The sequence below is a fragment of the Coenobita brevimanus genome, chromosome 97 (assembly GCF_032717465.1).
Source record: "Coenobita brevimanus isolate Jiangsu-jjx chromosome 97, ASM3271746v2, whole genome shotgun sequence".
In the NCBI taxonomy this organism is placed as follows: domain Eukaryota; kingdom Metazoa; phylum Arthropoda; class Malacostraca; order Decapoda; family Coenobitidae; genus Coenobita; species Coenobita brevimanus.
Window position 1 is genome coordinate 11,670,181 of NC_137050.1, and position 22,260 is coordinate 11,692,440.

The 22,260-nt window shown below is 43.1% G+C and overlaps 1 protein-coding gene across 5 annotated transcripts in view; it reads right to left on the bottom strand.

The window, feature by feature from the left end:
- The window catches only part of qtc (GRIP domain-containing protein quick-to-court), a 180,016-nt gene that overhangs the window by 71,818 nt on the left and 85,938 nt on the right, over positions 1 to 22,260 (bottom strand). For 3 of the 5 annotated variants that reach the window (XM_080283391.1, XM_080283390.1, XM_080283388.1), the window contains exons 3-7: positions 21,681 to 21,909; positions 15,975 to 16,061; positions 9,805 to 9,924; positions 8,338 to 8,577; positions 3,147 to 3,272 (exon numbers count right to left, since the gene is read on the bottom strand). In XM_080283391.1, coding sequence (XP_080139517.1) covers positions 3,147 to 3,272; positions 8,338 to 8,577; positions 9,805 to 9,924; positions 15,975 to 16,061; positions 21,681 to 21,909 — 802 coding nt within the window. The remainder of the gene's footprint in view (positions 1 to 3,146; positions 3,273 to 8,337; positions 8,578 to 9,804; positions 9,925 to 15,974; positions 16,062 to 21,680; positions 21,910 to 22,260) is intronic. The other 2 variants (XM_080283389.1, XM_080283392.1) reach the window with 2 other exon arrangements.

Genomic DNA, 22,260 nt, shown 5'->3' on the forward strand with positions numbered 1-22,260 from the left:
GTATTCATCTGCCATTTCTTTGATCTTCAGCTTCTCAACTTTCAGTCTTTCTCCCTGACTGCTCCTCTCTCTCCTGATCCACCTCACTCCTCTAAGCTTGATCTTGCATACTACAATCATATGATCTGACAGACCTCCACATCGTCCTCTCACAGCCCTCGTATCAGCAACCATTCCCATCATCGACCTCTCTAAGAGCAAGTAATCAATCAGGCTTCTTTCAACACGATCCCCGTTCCCTCTATACCATATATATTTATGTGCATCACTGTGTTTGAAATACGAGTTACAAATATATATATATATATATATAGTATAGTGGTAAGTGAGGGCGCTCGCCATCCACTCACTCAATGTAGTGCTGCTCTTGGGTGTCTGCCCTTTCCTCTCCTCCATCCTTCTTTCCTTCCATCCTCTTCTGTCTTTCTTACCTTCATTCTTTCCTCGTCCTTCTGCCTACAGGTGACTTTACACTCCCTCTTCTGTCTTTCTTTCCTTCGTTCTTTCCTCTTCTGCCTGTGGGTGGCTCTACACGAGTGACAAGCCAAATGGTTTCCTGTACACCAAGAAACCCTTTACTATCCTGAGTGGTAACAATATAACCAAATTTTGGCCCCTTAGTGGGTAATTACGGCACTCCAATCGGATTGAGCTGGTGAAGGTTTATATCCAAGGGATGGTTGGGGTTCATTGCTCACGTAATGCCACTCAGGGATGAGTGAGGCTGGTCACTCTCATCTTAAATGTCAGGACCAACTTGCCTAGCCCCAGGCTCCTACGCTCCTCATGGGGCAACGTAGGATTGGATGATGGATGGATGGATGGATGGATGGAGAGAGAGAGAGAGATATATATATATATATACTGTGTCTATATATATATATATATATATATATATATATATATTGTGTATATATATATATATATATATATATATATATATATATATATATATGTGAGATATATAGATAGATACACAGATTGATACGAGGGCGGTTCAAAAAGTATCCAACCTTTGGCCGGGAAAAATAGAATTATTCACCTTGTGGTCTGAAACCCTCATCCCCTTCAAAGTAGTCTCAAAGGGTCTGCACACACTTTTCCCAGCGGTCCCACCATTGTTGGAAGCATTTCTGGAACGCATTTTTGGGAATGGAGTACAGGTGGGTCATCGCATTCCGAAAAATGTCTTCTTGTGACTCAAATTGGGTCCCTTATAGCAGCATTTTCCGCTTGGGGAACAGCCAAAAATCACAATGAGCCATGTCGGGAGAGTAGGGAGCCTGACGAACCACAGGAGTGCTGTGTTTGGCCAAGAAAGTCTGAATCAGATGCGAGGAATTAGTGGCACAAGAGACCTGACCCGAGGGTAGCGGGAACTTGGCAGCTGCATCATGACAATGCACCAGCTCATTCCATGCATCTGATTCAAATTTTCTTTGGCAAACACAAGATTCCTGTGGTTCGTCAGGCTCCCTACTCTCCCGATATGGCTCATTGTGATTTTTGGTTGTTCCCCAAGCTGAAAATGCTGCTGAAAGGGACCCAATTTGAGTCACGAGAAGATATTATTCGGAATGCGACGACCCAGCTGTACTCCATTCCCAAAAATGTGTTCCTGAAATGCTTCCAACAATGGCGGGACAGCTGGGAGAAGGGTGTGCAGTCCCAAGGTGACTACTTTGAAGAGGATTGGGGTTTCAGACTGCCAGGTGAATAATTCTGTTTTTCCCAGCCAAAGATCGGATACTTTTTGAACAGCCTTTGTAGATATATATAGACAGATAAGATAGATATTAGATACATACATACATACATACATACACACTGTACATACATACATACACAGATATATATATGCAATATATCTGGAAACACAATACTGTATACATATACCTCTTGGCTAGATTTAAGGACTGCTTGCAACACTTGTGAAACAATTTTACAAAGTAGCATACAGTACAATTTTACAAAGTAGTATACAGTACCGAAGCACTGTACTGTACTTTCCTCTGCATGATAATTATCTATGGACAGCACTCAGTGCCCAGCAACATTAATTACCTAAAAAAGACAAAAAATATTACTGGGAATTATCAGTCCACTTCATTCTCATAATTCTTCTGGGATTCTACCGGTTCCCCCATCAGGCTACCTCACCCATGCTTTCTTCGGACTTGAGAAAACCAAGTTTCAACTTCTTTACCTATCTCCCGCCACTGTAACGGGGGGCTATACTTGGAAGTTCCTGCTCTGACTATACAAGTTTGGATAGTAGCTGCTCATCTTGCAATTCATCCTAATCAATCTTCAGCCAGTCCAGCAAAGAGGGTGAAGGTATGGGCTCTTCAGAACCATGTGGCACCTTTCCTGAGCATCTTTGCTGGAAAAGTCCCGTTTTCCTCACAACCTAAGCCATTTTAACAGGTACCCACTAAGGATGAATTATGTACGGGTTGATGAGGGGGCAGTTAGACCTCCCAGATGGCAATTCACCTGTTTTCATTCATCGCAGAATTGTCTAATGGACTGCACACTGTTCGAAGATGACCTAATCCTCCACAACACAGTGCTGGAGATCAATTATATGGGAAATTTTCCACTATCTAACACAACACTGGGATCTTAACACCAGAACTATGCCTTGGACTCTTCTTATCTTCCAAAGGGAGGCAATGCTCTAGTTAAGAAACAGACATAACATTCACACTCATCTACGAGCGAGTACTGTACATACTGTACTGGCTGACATGACAGCACCTGTTATCCACACATATCCTTCAGATTATTCTGCATGCCTTTCACATCAGCATTCATCTTCCTTTTATCTCGTGTACAGTATTATATCAGCTATTAATAATGCTCGAATTACAACAACGAAATTGTCAGGAGTCACCTTATTTGGATAAGGACCATGATAATTTTGAGATGAATCAATAATAATGTCTTTCCACCTGCCATTACTATAAAAAACAAAATATAAACAAGCCTGTTCGGAGTTACGTTATATGCGCTACTTTTCCAGTGTCACTTGAACTCTACATGTGGTCTAAATTAAAACTATTACATGGTAATCGAGTTACTCATCACCTTTCCATTTTTTTTTTGTACAAAAACCTTCATCTCATTCTCCCGCCATGTCTTACTTGAGAGTCATCATCCCAGTGGTGAGTGCGAGCTTTCAGCAGCCTCAGCTCTACCAGTTCCCGTGTCAGACGAGAGATTTCTGCATCCCTGGCATGCACCTCGCGTCGTGCCTCGGCTAGTTGGCTCTGTTGGAAAACTGTGTTGTACTGCTCTGCTGCTAAATGACATGTTGCTTTGTTGCAAGCATGGTAGTGAGTATGTCTGAACAGTATATATATAGAAGGTATACATAATACTTGTATATTTTGGCTTGTATAATATTAAGAACATGCATTAAGAATATTAAGAGGCATAATAATGGGGCATTTACCCAAAAAATAGGTATAAAGTATGAAGTATATAGTATACAGTACAATGCATGAATACATAAGTTATTAGGAAAAGAAAGTAGGTTGATTACACGAGTCTGGAGGTAACAGCAGGCAGTCTGAATTATTTCCTGGTTAGAAGAGCTGATAGAAGGCTGGGGAAAGATGTTAAAAGTTATAGACAGTGAAGAGTGTGCACAATAACACAAATTATTGATGTGATGTGGTTCTGAAGGAGCACATAATGAAGAAGATGACCTATGCATCTAGGAGGAAAACATGGGAGTAGAAAAACCATGCAGTATGGGATGCCTGCAACAGCAAGATGAGTAGAGTGGTGGCTGAACAGGGAACTGTTGACAGAAGTTTTAACGAGCAATACAGAACTCTCACGAACAATCTCATGAGAGCTACTGATTTAATGTGGGGATGGACAAGGAGCCTTCCAAGACATAAGATAACATGATGGTGGGATGAGGGTGCAGAAACCGCTCTTAAGAGTTTTCCAGGAATGGAGAAGGGATGGTAACAGAGAGGAATACTACAAGTGCAGGGATAGAACAGAGGTATACAGAGCAAAATCTGAGTCTTGGAGATTTTCACAGGATAACCTACGTAATGCTGGAAGGAAGAATATGGCACAGTATTTAAGGTGACATATGAGATGAAAAATGAAAGCAGGGTTATGGTAGATGGACAGTGTGTAAAGAATGATGAAGGAAAGGTAGTGGTGGACAGTGAAGATATTAAAGATGTCTCAAGTGAGCTTTCTAAATGACTGCTGAATGAGGAGTTTGACTGGAACAGGTAAGATTTGGAATCAGCTGGCCCAGTGTTTGGCCCTTGGTCTTTGACTGATGCTGCTACTGTGAGCATGGCAATAGGAAGGACGCAGTTGGGGAAGGAGGCAAGTGTATCTTGGCCGACTGTTGAAACGTTGAAGGCCTCGGGAGATATAGGAGTGGGTTTAATGCTGATCTGATAAATTCAATTATATATGAGTGTGTTATCCCAGATGACTGACTGAAGAGCGAGATTGTAAACATTTTTAAGGGGCAGGGTGATGCCCTGGAAACTGGAAATTATAGATGCATAAAACTTTGGACCACACAGTGAAGGTAATGGAGAGTCCAGCAATATGATAAGGGAGAGTGAAAATGGTTGAGATGCAGTCTGGGTTTATGCCACACAGAGGGACTACTGTTGCCATATTCATTATTTGACAGCTTCATGAACAGTACAGTATATGGGAAAGAAAAGGTATCTGTGCTTTTTTTTGATCTGAGGAAGGCCATTGACGGAGCATAGGGAGGTGGTGAGGTGGGCAATGAGAATGCTTTTGGGATCAAGGAGTGACTGGTTAGAGTGGTTTTGGCTGTGTATGTGGGTGCTCATACACAGGTGAGAGTGAATGGATATGATGAGTTTTCTGTGAGCGCTGGCATGCATCAGGGGTCAGACTTAATCCTCTTATTATTTTTCGTGTTGCTTGAAACTTTTCTCACGTGACTTCAGAAATGGACTTCTATGGGAGATAAGTTAGCGCAACAACAACAATGTGAACTTTGTGTGTGTGTGTGTGTGTGTGTGTGTGTGTGTGTGTGTGTGTGTGTGTGTGTGTGTGTGTGTGTGTGTGTGTGTGTGTGTGTGTGTGTGTGTGTGTGTGTGCGTGTGTGCGTGTGTGCGCGCGCGTGCTTGCTTGCGTGCGTGCGTGCTTGCTTGCTTGCGTACGTGTGTTTCCTTATAAACAGTCCCCCAGCGTAAGTACTCACAAGATACCTTATTATTTTCTTCACGATTTTCTCCCTACCCTCCTCCTCGCCTCTTCTTTCTTACTTGCCTTTTACATCCTCCCTTTCTTCCATCTCTCCTTGTCTCACAGGCCCCCTCCTACCACACCATCCCCATCTTCCCCTTCTGCCTCCCTCCTTCCTCTTTGAATTTCTCTCTCTCTCTCTCTCTCTCTCTCTCTCTCTCTCTCTCTCTCTCTCTCTCTCTTTCACATTACATGTACGGTACTATAATTATCACGTACCCTCTCCACCGCCACCCTGTACACAGTCATTACTTGTACTCACAACTCTCTACAAACTACACACGCACCATGAGTATTACCAACTTTATACACACTCCTATAAATCCACCATACCTGCTTGTATCTACTCAATATAAACACACACTTTCGCACTCGCTGCCACCTATAAACACATTCCTACAAACCCACCATAAGTACTTCTGCCTGTATACACACTCCGGTAGACCCACAGTACATACTGCCAACTTTATAAACACTCATACACATCCACCATGTGTTCTACCTGCTTTATACAAACTGCTAAGCTGTATACCCACCACACTCTCCTCCACTGTACTGTACACATTCCCACACACCCGCCCTCAGTATTCAATACCTTTTTACACACTATTGTGCACTCATCAAATGAATTAGTTAAATAACACACACACACACACACACACACACACACACGCTTATCATTCATAGATGACTAAGAAATTAAACCACAGTATACTGACGTAATTATACATATTTATTAATACTAAAATAAAATCACTCAATGTAAATACAAATTTTAAAAACAATTTCTTCCTAATACTGTTTTCAAAATCCATCCAATAGCAATGTGTGTGTGTGTGTGTGTGTGTGTGTGTGTGTGTGTGTGTGTGTGTGTGTGTGTAAAAATACCGTCTCCCACTTGAAACTTTGCGGCGTGGCTTAGGCGGCCCCAGAGTGGATATGCAGCAAACTTAGCCCGCCTTTGAGTGAGAGTAACAAGTTTTGCAGTGGGGTGGGGGGCAGTACCAAGATGGAGGGCGGGGAAGGGGGCTGCAAGGGGGACGGGGCATACTTGGTTAACGCTTGACTGACCCCTATCTTTCCATTTTCCCTTTTCATTTCCTTTCTCTTTCTTCCTCCTCTTCCCTTCTCCCTCTTCAGTCCCTTTCCCTTGATTCCTCTAACTCTGTTCTCTATTTCTCTTCGTCTTTTGCTTCCTCCCTCCTATTCTCGCCTCTCTTCCTTTTTACTTTCCCCTCTCTTACTTCCCCCGTTCCTTCTCTTTCTTTTTTCTTTTTTCTTCCTTCTTTCCACCGCTCTCTCTCTCTCTCTCTCTCTCTCTCTCTCTCTCTCTCTCTCACTACCCCTCCCTCGCACTTCATCCCTCTCCACATTCATCCCTCCCTCTCACTTCATCCCTCCCTCTCACGTCAACCCTCCATCTCACGTCATCCCTCCCTCTCACGCTATCCTTCCCTCTCACTTCATCCCTCCCTCTCACATCATTCCTTTCACTCACCTTTCCCTTTCTCCCACTTCATCCCTCCCTCTCATTTCCTTCCTCAGTCTCTCTTCATCCCTTCTTATCTCATCTCATCTCTCCAACTCACACTATCCTTCCCTCTCACTTCATCCCTCCCTCTCACACTATCCCTTCCTCTGAAACTATCCCCTCCTCCCAGTTCATTTCTCCCTCTCACATCATCCCTTCCTTTCACATTTATTACCTCTCTCTCTCTCTCTCTCTCTCTCTCTCTCTCTCTCACTTCATCATTCCTTTTAATTTCGTTTCTCCCTCTAACACTGTCTCTCCCTCTAACTTCATCCCTCACTTTCACACTCTCCCTCCCTCTCTGTCACACAGTCCTTCTCTCTCACCGTACCGCTTCTTCTAAACCATCCCTCTCTTTCACGTTATCCCTCCCTCCTTCCTTAATCCCTTCAGCGACGTAAATTTAGCGTTGTTACTCCCGATAATTTTGTGCATCATAGGCAACACTTTCCGCTTGTTGATATTAGTTACTGCCCTTATTACCCTTTCTCTACCGTGGAGCTCTCCTAGGCAGAATTGAACAAAATAAGTAGTACGCCTCCTGGCTGGACGAATTAACTTCTCGTCTTCCCTAAGCTCTTTTTCCCTTCGACATATATCACCAGTTCCCTCCTCTCTGTTACATCCTCCTACCTCAACGCTGACACAACTAAACGTGTCCATACTGGGCAAAATGAGTTAAGTCAACCAAGTACACTACTTAACTTGTTATTCTTTTGTAGTTTCTCTGCTCAAAGTGTTGATGATCATGACCAAGTAACTCTCAGGTCTTATGACTCACTCAGCGGTGTAAAATCGTCTGGCGTTAGTTGAAACACAATATTTGTTATACAGATTATGACAATTCTCTGTTTTAGGTCTTGGATGAACACTTCTGGCGGATATTTTTCTCTCAATAATAAGAATAAACAAAAATCTTTCACGAACTTCAAGAATTCTGGTCTAATACGGATCTGGCCAATTCTGGTTTTCATCCCTCGTTATCGTCCCTTCGCTGCCACAACCACTTCTCTATTCCTCACTTTGACCTCTTCCCGGATCCTCCCTCCCTGAAGACCACTGACCAATTAACTCCGTGTTACCTCGTCCTTCCCGCACTGCTACCACCCAATTAACTCCTACCCTGCCTTATTATTAGCCAATCAGGTTTCCCTCACCCCACTGCCCTCAGTATCACCATTTAAGTATCTCCTTCGCCGTTCCTTGCAGGCTAATACTCAAATATATTTCAAGTCTTTGCCTTCTTCCCAAACAAATTTTCCATTAGTATCTCCTCGTACACCCCAAAACTAACTCACTGCACACAATGCCCCCTAAAAATACTCAACTTACCGAAGTCCTTGGGTCTAGGTAAAAAATCTCGTGTCACTAGACTTGACTAGTTCCGCCTCTGACTATGGCAACAAGGACCCTGTTTTTACACGAAGCCTGAATGTGACTGAAAGACCTTTTCTGAAAAATATTAAGCTACCTGCCCCAATCAACCCTCCGTCGACCCTTCCCTCCACCATACAACACACTCTCGCGCCCCTTACCTTGAGTTCCCTGATTCTCCGCGCGGCCCTCTGTGTCGGTGTGAGGTATTTGTCCGGGTCATGCTCGTCGTGTGCGTGGCGGCAGTGGAGGACGTACTTGAGACTGCGTCCGTTCTTGGTCCCCTGGTGGTGGAGCGTGGCGGCGTCGCAGCTCAGGGTGGACGACACAGACCCCAGGCTCTTGACGGAGTCGCTGTCGTCCTGGTCAGGGGACTTGGAGGGCGTCTCTGGCTGGGAACCCTGTAGTGGAGAGATAAAAGACGCTAGTGAAAAAGACGGGGTGTGTAACAAAGGGGGGGGGGGAAGAATGGGTGGGGAGAGAGAGAGAGAGAGAGGAGGAGGAGGAAAGACGACGACGACGACGAGGAGGACGAGGAGGAGGAGGAGGAGGAGGACGACGAGGACGAAGACGAAGACGAGGACGAGGACGAGGAGGAGGAGGAGGAGGAAGAAGGGTGAGAAAGAAAGACAGAGGAGAGAATAAAAGGAGGGAGGAAAGCTAAAGAAAGAACAGAGGGTAGAGGAAGGGGGAGAAGGGAAGAGAAGCAAGAGAGAGAAAGGGAAGAGAAGAATGAAGGAAGAAAGGGCGAGGCGAGAAGGATAATGGCGGACGGTTGGATATCGATGCTTTCACAGGAATAATGGAAAGAGAGGGAAGGGGAGGAGAATGGTGGGGAGGGAGGAAATCGGTGGGGTGAAAGGACATAGAAGAGATGGGGGAGGGAAGAGTTAGTCGGGAGTGGGAAGACGGGAGGAGATTGGGGAGGATGAAGGGCACTGATATGATGGGAGGAAGGGGGAGAGGGAGGGGGAGGGAGAGGAAATACGAGAGGCGAAGGGAAAGGGAAGAAGGGGGGGATGGATGAGATACAAGGGAGGCGACGAAAGAGGGAAGATGGAGGGGAAGGGGAAGGAGCGAAGAAGGAAAGTGAAGAGGAAAGAGGAAGGGGTTTGAGGGGGTAAAAGGGATAGGGAAAGAGAAAGTGGGAGAGGGAGAAGGGAGGGAAATGTATAAACACGGAAAGTGAAAAAAAGTAACAGGAAATAAGTGAAGTAGAGAGGGAAGGCAAAAAGGACAGAGACAACTAATGAACAAAAACGATGAAGAAAGATAATTACTGTGAAGTACAAATGTAGAAGACAGGAGAAGCTGGAAGTAAAAGAACAGCTTATATCGGAAAGAGGTGTTTATGGAAACATGATTATGGGGGGGGGAGAAGAATAAAAAGGTTTCCTATAAACTACTCCTACTATTATTACTACTATCAATAGATATTACACTGCATTAAACAAAAATCATACGAAATGCTAAGAAAAAAACAATAATTTCATGACACAAACATTCTTTGGGTTAACCATGCACTACGTGTTCAGCCTCTCTCTCTCTCTCTCTCTCTCTCTCTCTCTCACACACACACACACACACACACACACACACACTACAAACTGGATGCTGTCTCTACTCACCGGTGTGGTTGGCACAGAGGTGGTGTGGTTGGCTACGGGGAGGAAGTTGGGTCTCCTGGTGTGGTTGTGGTTGTGGTAGGTGAGGCCTGGGTGCCACGAGTTGCCTAATCCGGCGTAAGACTAGAACATGATAAGGACGTGGAAAGGGGACGGTTAGTGTGGGTGACTGGGTGGTGTGAAGTGGTTACTGTGGGTGGTTGAGTGGCTGGGAGATTGGCTGGGGAGGTGATTCATGCCGGGTGGTAGAGGTGTGGTTTGTTGAGTTATAGATTGGCTAGAGGATGGTGGTATTGTGGGCGGTAAATACGGATGCTGTTGCGGTACAGGTGGTTAGCAGGAGAGATGTTCAGTGTTGGGTGGTAGGTTGGTTGGAAGCCCGGATGTTGTGGTAGGTGGTTAGTGTGGTGGGTAGTGACTGGAGTGGCGTTGTAGATGATAGTCACTGGGTGCGTCGGTGAGTGATTTGGTTTGTGGGGTTATGAGATATGGTGCTACAAAGGTAATACGACAGTGTGGTGTCTAGTGGATGACTGTGGCTACCTAAAACACTGGTGCCTGTGACTCTGGTAGAAGTGATTGAGCCTAAACTTACGGTTAACTAGTGATTAAATGGTAATGGTGGTGGTTGTGATGGTGCAAGATGTGAGCATGAGTGTCTGTGGCTGTGGTGTGCCTGCGAAACGTCACTAAACTCATCATCCACTCATGTTACCTATCCTACCCTTCAGCCCACTTTGGGCGCCAAAGTGCCGTTATGTCTATCTAGCATTTTCTTCATCTTTATCTACCAATAACATGTTCGTGGACTTGGTTCAGCAGGGAAAGAGTACGAAATGCTGTCTGGGGTTTGGGAATACTGCAATTTTAATTCCAGATATTACATCATCCATTACTAGCGTACAAAAATTAGATCTCAGACAGCATTTCAGTACATACAGTGTAATATTATATTATTACCTTGACGTGTGAACCACCATGGCCCCGTTACCACCACCAGACCATTATTATAACTTTCAACACCTCACAATACGGTTATTTCACACGTACATGTACAGTAATCAAACTATAACATGAGCACTCATTTTCTACCATTAACAATGCTACAGTATACTAAGGTGTCACACATGCCGCAACATAGTCGAACCATTCTAATTCCTCTGAACGTCATTAATTCTTAGATTCAAGTAAATGCATTTGCAAAAATTATTCTTCGCTTCAAGGTAAAGCATTTTTTCACAAACTACCTCTGCAAAAAATCTCTTACGTGCAAAATTATTAGTCATTACTCGGGAAGGTTACACTTCACTACACTTTCTACATACCTAAAGTCGATATTCACAAGCAGTGTTAGCAAGCAAGCAAGCAAGCAAGCACGCAAGGAATCCACTCGACACCGTAAGCAACACTACAGCATAACACTACAGCAACTGAGCAATACACGAATGCAGCATTATATTAGTATATGATGGATAGATGACTTAACAGAAAAGAAAATTATTATGCTTTCCTCCTAACCAGACTTACTAATACGCATTCCCACTCCATACCATCTCATATCCCTCTCCCTGTCCCGCCATGAATGTTGTCAGCCGTGACACCTAACCCTCGTCAAGGCTTTCTCTGGGGTAACAATGAACGTCTGCCATGATATGTTAACGCAAATAATTGTCCACTAAATCTCTAGACCCTTACTACCCTTCAACTCATACCGGTGTGTGTGTGTGTGTGTGTGTGGTGACCAGTGAGGGTAGTGGTAGTGTGGGTGTGTCCACTGTGTGCGCCAATCAGCAGGAGGTGCAGTAATCATGCGAGTGCCGCTACACACACACACACACACACACACACACACACACACAAACCAGCCCCACCCTCTCTTATCACACATTACCCCACTATCAATCTCCCATCTAATTAACCCTAATGAACACTTTATGCGCTTTAAAACTTTCAAAATTTCCCCGATAAGAAACTACGGCAACACGAGCTTCATGGACGGCATATTTATTAATTTACTTAGTTACACTGCCCTCGTCTCTGGAAATATAACAGCAATACTAATAAAATCTTTCGCATATCTAACACAACAGGTTACGCCTACACTGGTGAGAGACATGAAAACTTCTGAATGCTACTGAAATTTGAATAAGGGCATCACTTATACAGGGTGGCATTTACATTCCATTTATCATCACTTATACTGGGTGGCATTTACATTCCATTTATCAATCTCATCAATTTTAACAAGTTTTGCGGCAATACACCAAACCCTGATATTGTATGCCTACATTTTACTGCAATAGTTTATAGTGCAATTCGGCTCCAGATCTCAGCTACATTTACGTTTTAATCCCTTCACTACGATGACATTTATTCTATCCTTGCTATCCCCAAACGACTTTCCTCAATTAGACTTTTCAAAATGATCTTTTCCCAACAAGAGGTCTCCCCCATCATCATCATCATCATCAACATCATTATGTGGGGGCAAACGCTGAGGGACGTATAGCCTCACTCACCCTCCTACTCTACACACAATGGTCGCTTAATGCAACCTCCAGGCAGCGATTATTTCTCCTCTAAAAATCTCTCGACAGGAGTGTAGACCTGCCCCTGCCTGAATTCCGTGCCCTTTCCCTTGGTCTCCCTCATCCCTGGTTAACTCTCGCAGAGATTATCCCGTGGGTAGGATTAACCTTATGAAAACTGGTCAAGTGCCAATATAACTGGAGCTGGCACTGACGTATTTGGTGGGTAATAGGCCTCAATTCAGTCTCACGAAGTAGTCGCTAGTTAGGCACAGGGTTGTACCACTGATATCCCATGATCCTGTGAAGGGCTTTAGTGCCAATGGAGTATATTCACAGCTACAAGCTACTATTTAGTGTCCGCATCTCTCAACCATAGAGTATGACAGGGAGCACCAATGCACTGAAGATGCGAATTTTCGCCAAACTACACAAATAACGACAATGCCAATACCTGAACTGAGTGCTTTAATAACGCCATAGGCCACACCAATGCAACGAGAAATCTCATTTCCTATCATTATTATGAACCAGGCTAAATGGGTCTTTCCAAGACTTCCACGTTCACACCATATGCTTGGACAGTGAACTGCTTCATCCAACAAGCCACCAAATGCCTCAGCCCAAGAGACCTTTAATCCCAGTGGTTTTGGATTCTCGTGATAATCCCCGACGGCACTCAGTAGTATCTCCAGCGACACTGCTAGGATAACTATCAACTACAAAATCAAGGTCAGTAACCCTGGAACTGCCAACTGATACTCCAAAGTGACTTCAACTCACAGCCTGGCCACGTACCCAATCCATCCACGTGTCGAAAAGCGTGGGGGGCGAGGACACATCCCTGTCTTATACCAGTACTTACTGGGAAGGAGCTGAATGTTCTTACTCCACAGCACTCTCAGTGTTTGAATACAGGCAAGTAATCAACTGTATTATCTCTGCGGGGATCCCATTGTAACTCCTGATTTACTTAGTCGAATGCCTCCTTAAGATTCATGCAGGCTGCATGCAGACCCTGTTGATTCTCAAGGCAGCGGTCTACAAGAATTAGGATACCATTAACTGTAAACTTCTTGGGTGTGAATCCAGATTGCTCAGGCCTCTGAAACTTTAGCAAATGGTCCTGAATACGCACCAGGAAAATGTGAGTGAGAACCTCCCCTGGCACACTGATCACTGTAACACCACGCTGGTCTCCTTTCCCTTTCCAGACAAAGGTGACCAGACCCCTTGTCCAATTAGGTGGAATGTTGCCAGTCCGCCTGATGGCTTCTATATGTAATGTCCTGTTCATGGATTCACTCCCAGTTTTAATAAGTTCAGCTAGGATGCCACAAAACACCAGCTGCTCTACCTTTTTTCAACCAATCCAAAGCCTTCTTGATTTCCTCTAGAGAAGGCACAGTATTAGTAACTGGTGGGAAAGCAGACAATGGTTGTACACCAGTCAATGGTAGCTCTCCAATGGGAGGTTCAATCATATACAAGAGCTCAAGGGACTCAGTCCAACGAGCCCTACACTCCCTTGCCCCCGAGAAGAGACGTCCATCTGCTGTCCAAACAGTGTTAACCTGAGAGGCGGGTCTGAAGTGGAGCTTCTTCAGGGTTCAGTAAGCAGGACAGAGGTCATTTGCACGAAAGCAGCCTTTCACCTCCCCAGTGATTTCTCTGACATACCTCTCCTTGTTCCTTCTCTGTAAAACTTGTCCCTGTCGAGACAGAAGTGTGTGCTGCTGCCGATCTCCAGCCGGTCTAGCGGACGACTCTCCCTAGCGTAACAAAATCCCTCCTTGGTCTCATGTGCTCTCCAGCAGTCATCAGCTACTGCCAGGGTAATACACTTACAGGTATTCCATAATTCAGCAGTCTTCAACAGTACTGAGCACCTCAAACCAATCTGAATACTCATAAGCACATTCTTCATCCCTGAGTTTCTCAAGAAGGAAATGTTTATGGCAGCAATTTAAACTTCCCTCAGTTTTGATTCGTAGCTTTAGAACGGCAACAACAAGTCTGTGATTCGTAACAATAAACTCTGCACTCCTGAAAACCCCACAGTACTGAAGGCTCCTCCATTGAGTATTAAAAAGGATGTTGTCAATTTTCTACGCAACATCTCCAGTATGCGAATACAAGTCCAGCGGTGAGGATCTCCCCCAAACTGAATAAAATCGTCTGCACGTAACAAGACTGCAGCAAATCAAGATATTGTACCGAGGAGGTTAATGGTAATGAAGCTAAATATTTCAAGTCTGAGTATCCATTACTTATGCACCCACCTTAATTACATTTCAATAGGTTAATTAAGACTCAAATGATATCCCCATTCCTACTCTGCCAGCATGGGAACGAGTTACTTCAGGCTACCATTCAAACTCTGATAACAAGATTTAGTTCTACAGTGGATTTCATATGGACTGTTAGTTACATACAAGTACCAGCATTCAAATGAGAGTCAACTTACGGTGTATACTTCACATGAGCTGAACAGCACCAGCATATATTCCTGGTAAATGAACAGTTATACAGGCTTATAGAGAACGGCTATTACAAATGAATATTTTAAACAGGATGGGACAAAAGTTACTTTGCCATAATATTATTTGTTAACAGTTATATTTCAATTAAATAAAGTGTACACCAATTATATTTCAACTAAATAAAGTGTACACCAATTATATTTCAACTAACTGAAGTGTACATCACGTAACTTAAAAATAGAGTTAAATCAATTGTTCAAAATAACCTCCTCCTTCCCTTACACAGAACTGACACCTCTTAGACACAGTGGCAAATTCTTTTTCGCAACTCATGATCATTTTGTAATTTGTCATATTCTGCTATTATTCTTTCCTTCAGTTCTTGAAGAGTTCTAGGGTTTGTCTTTTAAACTTTCTCTCTGATCATTCTCCAAACTGCGAAGTTACATGCCATTAGGTCACGCGAAATTGGAGGCCACTCAAAAATACCCTTTCTTCCAACCCATGTGTCGAAGTGTTACCGAGAAATTTTCCCACATTCCTACCATTGTGAGGAAGTGCACCATCTTGCATCCAAATGAATATGGATGCTGTAACATAACTGTATTATAGTTGTAATATTACTGTATTAATCAAATAATATTATGGTAAAGTAACTTTTGGCCCACCCTGTATTACTTACATGTAATATATTACAGTATATGCTGGAGAATTCTGCATTACAGGTAAAAACCAACTTTTACATTGTATTACAGCATAGGCGAGCAGCTTTTAAAAATCTTATGAAACATCAGCATTAATGCATACAACTTGAAAGCACTTTTTTCTACTGCTAAAACATTAAAACTGCTTACTAATAACGCCGCATGATTCAACCACACAATCATAAATGCCAGGGAATACATACATGTACTATTCAGTTTGCATTAGAATGCAGTAAAGTACTTTTCAAATGCTATTCAACAATGCAGTATTTTGCAATGCCCTAATGTCAGTATCCTCAATACTTTTATATGCAGTCATAATTCTGAATGCCTTAAAGTGCAACTACGTACTTTCTCAATGCCTTGATATGTAGCCATATGCTTTACAAATGCCCCGCACTACAAAATATACAAAAGCTTAGAAAAATATCAATGAGAGTCTAGTACACTCATCCTACCGTGGCGGCCTCCAAACTCTCCCGCGAGCCCTCCAGGATGGTGGAGAACACGCCAGACTTTGACACCAAATCCAGGACAGGCCACTCCTACACCATGGCCAGTGACGTCCCCAAGGTAAATAAAGACAAAAGTGAGGATCTATTAAAGTCGTGGAAAAACATAAAGTACATGAAAGTTCAGGTGAAAACTTGAAAGGCTACCGAGATTAATAAGATGGATGGTGGAGGACATGACTGACTCTTACACTAAATCCAAGACACGCCACTCCTGCATTAGGGCCAGTGGCGTCACCGGGGTAAACGAAGGAAAAAAAGCGAAATGAAATATTACAGCAGGAAAGATATATGAATAAGTGAGAATTTGTGTGAAAACTAAAAGGATGCCGTGACGAATTTTGAAAATGGATGATGGAGAACATGACCTATTCTGAACCAAACCCAGGACAACCCATTCCTGTAACACAGCCAGTGGCGTGGAGGCTAGGGAGTATGGCAAAGTGCAGAGCGAATAAGCATGAAGTAGTGCGAGGTGTATGGAAGGAAATGGCAGTGTCTGGACTTTTGTACTGACTAGAAAGAATGGCATGAACGATTAGTGACTTAGCGAAGCTGGAGATGATACAAAATATGGTAGGACGAATATGTATGTGGCTGTGGACGCAGTGAGAGGAGAGACTGGATGGAGTTCTTTTGAAGAATGTGTGGCGAAAGAGGTGGTGAGGTACAGTAAAGCTTGAAAGAAAGAATGACAACACACAGGCACGGAAGGTGGTTGAATGGGCCAGGCATTGCGGTAAACAATAAATGGAAGAAGGTGTGTGACATTAGAAATGCAAGGGCTGATGAGGGGAGAAAGTATGGAGAGGAAGAGCAATGAGTAGCGGAAGAAAGAGTTAAATTACAGAAACCAAGACACGGAGTGAAGAGTGATTTCAGGCTATAGGACCGAAGAGAACACTTGCCTGGTATGTAAGGATAGGCCAAAGAATGAGGTAATTTATGAAGGGAAGGTGGGAAGTGAATTGTTCAAGGCAAGAACGAAGTACCTGGAAGTGAACAGTCAAGTGTATAGGTGAAGGAATGTCAGCAGCAAGTTATGTAAGATGTGTGAGAGTGGTAAGCATGCGACAGCCGAATAAACGTTGCTAGAATATGGTAGGTATGGGCAGGGTAGAGCAGAGATGTTGGATGTATGAGACGCGAGATAGGTGAGGAAACGTGGAGGGAAACAGTGAAACTGTGAAAGTGGGACCTAGTAAGACAGCACTGTTCTTGTTAGGTCAGAGTACAGGGATGTGTGAACTTTGGTAAGAGCTGAGTGTAACTTTTTTCTTTTTTTTTCTTTGGAAAAAGCTTGGCAAATGATATCTCATTCAGTATGCGGGTGAAGGGGTGAGTGGGAAAAGTTGGGAATACTGTACAGCACCTGACTTAGCCATCCACAAAGTCCCCCCACCCCCCCCTCTCTCTCTCTCTCTCTCTCGACAGAATGCCCCGAGACAGTGCCGAATCAAAGGTCACACCTCGTTGAACCGACAGTGACACACCGAGACCAAGACATCCCCTGGATGTCGGGGTGAATGAAAGAAAAATGTGAGATGATATATCGAAGTGAAAAAAAAAAAAAAGTGAGAATCTGAATGATACACTGACAGACGGTAGAGAGGAATCAGATAATGAATGGTCACAGTCAACTACGATTATCAAAAGCAGGGCAAAAACTACTAATGTATCACACGAGCGCCTGTGACGTCACAAGGTAACGGAAGGGAAAAAGTAAAAAAATAAATAAATAAATAAATAAATAAAGTCGGGAAAATATAACGAACAATCAAAAAAAGTGACAACAGAAGAATGCAGAGTGATATCAGATCGTGGATGGTGGAGAGCACGACCCACTGACATCAAATCCAGGCCAGTGACGTCACCAGGAAGAAAAAGTGGGAGGGAAAACTAACAGTGTTGATAATATGCAAAGAACAAGTGACAATCAAGACGAGAAACTGAGGAGATGCTGATAGGACTAAGAAATCAATCAGATTCAACAAAAAAGGAAAGAGGATAGAATAATGAATAACTGGCTGAGGGCATCCGGGAGTACCAGAGTATCCTAAAGACTCAAGCCATGTAAATAACTCCCAAGTATATTACAAAACCTTAAAAGACTCTGTAAGATTTTCTACTGCATTTCTTAATTATAGATTTAAATTTTTGTGAAAGAAGTAGGACTCCATGACATGGAACAACGTATGGGGTTCTATGCCCAGTTCACCAAGTACGAGTATTCATCCTCTCATCTCAAAGAAATACACGAATTACTTTCTCACTACGCATCACCGGATACCTTAATGCAACGTCAAGGACAGAGGCAATCGATTTAATAGTCGTGGCGCATAGAACGATAACAGTAATAATATACCCAAATGATTCAAACGTCCCGCCTTCAAGTCAGTATCCTGTGATTACAAAACTCAGCTCATCCCCTGAGGTGGAAATATTAATAATCTATTCTGTCCGAAGACGTAATACATGGCATATTCCTGGTGCTGTAGGACAGATTTATGTAAATCAGGAAAAGTCTCAAAGTACTGTAGAGGATAATAAAAGCTCTATGTAACGTCTCAAGTTCGAAGTCTCTCATGATAAAATTCCCTGGGAAATAGCAAAAATACAATATAAAAACATCATGGAAGTCAATGGGTTTAATATACTTTGCCTCCGGGAGAAAAATATTAAGCTGACAACAAAAATAAATAAAAATGGAGGGGAGAAAATGATCTTGTCTGTATGCTGTGAAACCTGACAAAGGCCTTGACCTTTTGTGGCCTGGTGCGTGTGTGAATGAGAGAATGTCAGCGTTAAAACCTCCCGTCATTTTCTTGGCTTTATCAGTGACACATTAACTGCCTGATTTCATAATCGGAAAGACGAGAAAAGAGAAAAATGCAGGGGAGAGAGAGAGAGAGAGAGAAGGGGGGGGGGGGAAGAGGGAGAGAGACATCGATCCCACACACGGCTTTGGACGCACAAGAGAGAAAACAGCAAGAAAAACAATTGCTGAAGTGAAACGAGAAATTGCTGAATAAGGCATAAACAATAGAAGAAATGTGTCAGGAACGGAGGTGTAAGAGGCAGGAAGAATGACGGGAAAAAATGTGGGAAAACCAGAGCAGGAACATTGAAGGTAATGAGAAAGAAACGAAGGACGAGAGACAGGGAGAATGGAGGGAAAGAAGGCGGAGAAATTGAAGGAATGGGCAAGAAGTAGGAAACGAGACAAAGAATGAAGGAACACGCAGGTAGGAGGAAAAGAGGCAAAAAAGAATAAAGGAAGAGAGACAGGAAGAACGAACAGAAAAGGATGAATGATGAAAAAAGAGTAAGGATGAACGAAGAAAATGAATCATGAACTGTGATGGAAAAGAGTCAGGAATATGGATGGAAAAGAAGCAGGGAAAATGAGGGAAAGAGTCAAAGAAGGAAAAGAGGAAAAAAGAATGAAGGAAAAAAGGCAGGAAGAATCAAAGAAATGAAGCAGGGAGAAAGAATGAAAAGAGGCAGGAAGAATGAAAGGAGACTTGAAGGATGAAAGAAATGAGGCAGGAAGAATGAAAGAAAAGAAGCAGGAAAAGTGAAAGAAAAGTGGCAGGAAGAACGAGGGAAAAGAGACAGGAAAAATACAGGACTAGAGGCAGAATGAATAGTGGAAGAGATGTAGGAAGAATGAGGGTAAAGAGGCACAAACAAAGAAGGAAACGAAACAGGTAGAATGAAGGAAAAGAAGTGGAACGTAGGAGGGACTATGGTGCATACAAAACGACAGAAGATAAAATAATAATAATAATAATAATAATAATAATAATAATAATAAATGATGTAAAAGATGTAGGAATGAAGGCGGCCGAGTACAGGCTCAAAAAGGACGAATCTATCTATCTATCTATTGCCAGACGCCATAATCCCGTAAGGGGTGGCCATTTGACTCTGAGTTATTTGTTTTACGGGGAGGGGCACTAACCCTCCACCAACCCACTTGTTGACACGTAGGGAGCACGTATGGTTTGGTTATATGGTTACCACCCAGTGCTGTAAATGGTTTCTTGGCTTACAGGAAACAATTTGGCTTGTCACTCAATGTAAAGCCACCTGTAACGGAAAGAAAAGCGACAAGAAGTGACAGGAAAGATGGGAGAAACAGGACGAGATGAGGGCAGGCACAGAAAAAGAATGATAAAGACTAAGGAAGAAGTAGGCAGAACTACATCAAGTAAATGGATAATGGTCGCCACTACCTACCACTAAAGGACGCATGAAGGTCATAATAAATGAACGCAGCGAATAGAAACGGAAATGGACAAACGCCCAAGACAAAGAAATAGGAAAGAGAACAACCAGAATGGCACCAACACATGAACACGAAGAACAAGAGCACGACCAAGAAGAAAAAAAAAAGAGGTAAAAGAGAAACATTAATTAACACAAAATTATTAAAGCTTAAAAACTGACGTAAGAGAAGAACTGCAAAAGAAGACAAAAATAAAACGAATTGAAGAAGGAATAAAAACAGTGCTAAGAGAATAACAGCAATACAGTCATGCAACAAAACAAGAGCAATAAAGAAGCCATGCACCGACAAGGACAGGTTGGGATGTCATGACTGTCAAATTAAAAAGAAGAAAAACATGAGAAAAGGGAGCATACGACCGGAAAGAAGAATGAAAGGATATAAGAATAGCTGAAGTCATACTGAAACGTGGAGGAGGAAAAGGGGAAAAGCAGGAGGAAGAGAAATGGAGAAGGAAAAAACCAAGCCCAATCAAGACGCCATGCAGAAACAAAGGCAAAGCGGGCTGCCATGCTGGTGTAACTGCTCACGGGCACTGCAAGGACAACATAAATAACAATACATAATAAACCATCACTGTGAGCCAGGCCAAATAAATATACAACACAATGGGCCGTACTCTACTCGGTTTTGGAGGCTACTTAGCAACTGCTCCTTGGCGATTCATTTGGAGTATACGTTAGCACTGGCTGCGAGGTACGAGTTTACATTTTAATTCGACTAATGTCAGACGATTTTATAATAACTTCAGAGAACCCTACTGTATATTATTATCGTTCTGGCCGAGAAGTAAGAGCTTTTAACAGGATTCCTGCTTAATCTACAGGACGATGACTTATTTTTTTTATTTTTTTTTTTAAGTTGATGATCCCTGCAACTACCAGACAATACTGTTCACAAGGCGAGAAATTCTTAACTGGATGGGTTAAGTACAGCCTTCACTTCCTAGACGGCTCTCCTGAACAGCAACCTATAAAGTCATCGGGCTATTAATGGAGTAAACTTTAGAGGCAGCATACTGAGGGGGTCAATTTTCTACTTTTAGGCAATTTGTTTCCATTACCGACGTATTTCGCATAAACTGAATACACGAGAATATTATGGAGCAGTGAGGAGAATTAAACTGACTTGGAAGAAGTGTGATGAGGAGCCTCCTAAACTTACAAGAATACGACCACATTAATTTCTAAAACTCAAAACGTCGACTAGCATTCACCAAACAAACCGAGGAATGGTTACTCTATGTGTCTACTATTATTCAAGTCTTTATTTTTCCTACAGCTTTATTTTCCTATATTATGATTTATTTTTCATTAATTTATTCCTCTCATCTCTATTTCATGATTATTATTTCTGCTCACGTGCGATTTCCTGTCGCTGACGGTGTGATTGGGTCTCCTGGCGTGACTGCTGGAGACTCTACGGGGCGTCTCCGGGGTGAGGGACTTGTGGCTGCGAGGTGTGGTGGAGGTGGAGGTGGGGCTGTGGTGGTGATGGTGGTGGTGGTGGAGCGAGGACACCATGGAGGTGGACAAGAACGACGAGGTGAGGCTGCCGGCCATCCCGCGGGAGCTGCCGAAACTGGCCGACCTGTCCCACCGAGGAGAAATACATGGTGCGGTCAGGACAAAACCAGGACAAAGTAAAAATGCAAACAAATGAGAAAAGGAAATAAAATAAGAAAAACTAAAGAAACGACATTAAAATACGATAACAAAAATGTAGGATAATATAATAAATCAATAAAATACGATATTTTTTTTTTTCCGCCCTTCCCCCCCCTCCCCCACATATGAACAATATGATGCAAAAGTTATCTATGAGCAAAGCAACCATGCCTCTCTCAGCTCAGGAATATTTGCTATCAAGAGGAAACTGAGAGGCAAAAGAGAAGATATTTGTTCCTGACTGTACTCTTTCCCTCCAGGGGAGTTAAGTCGA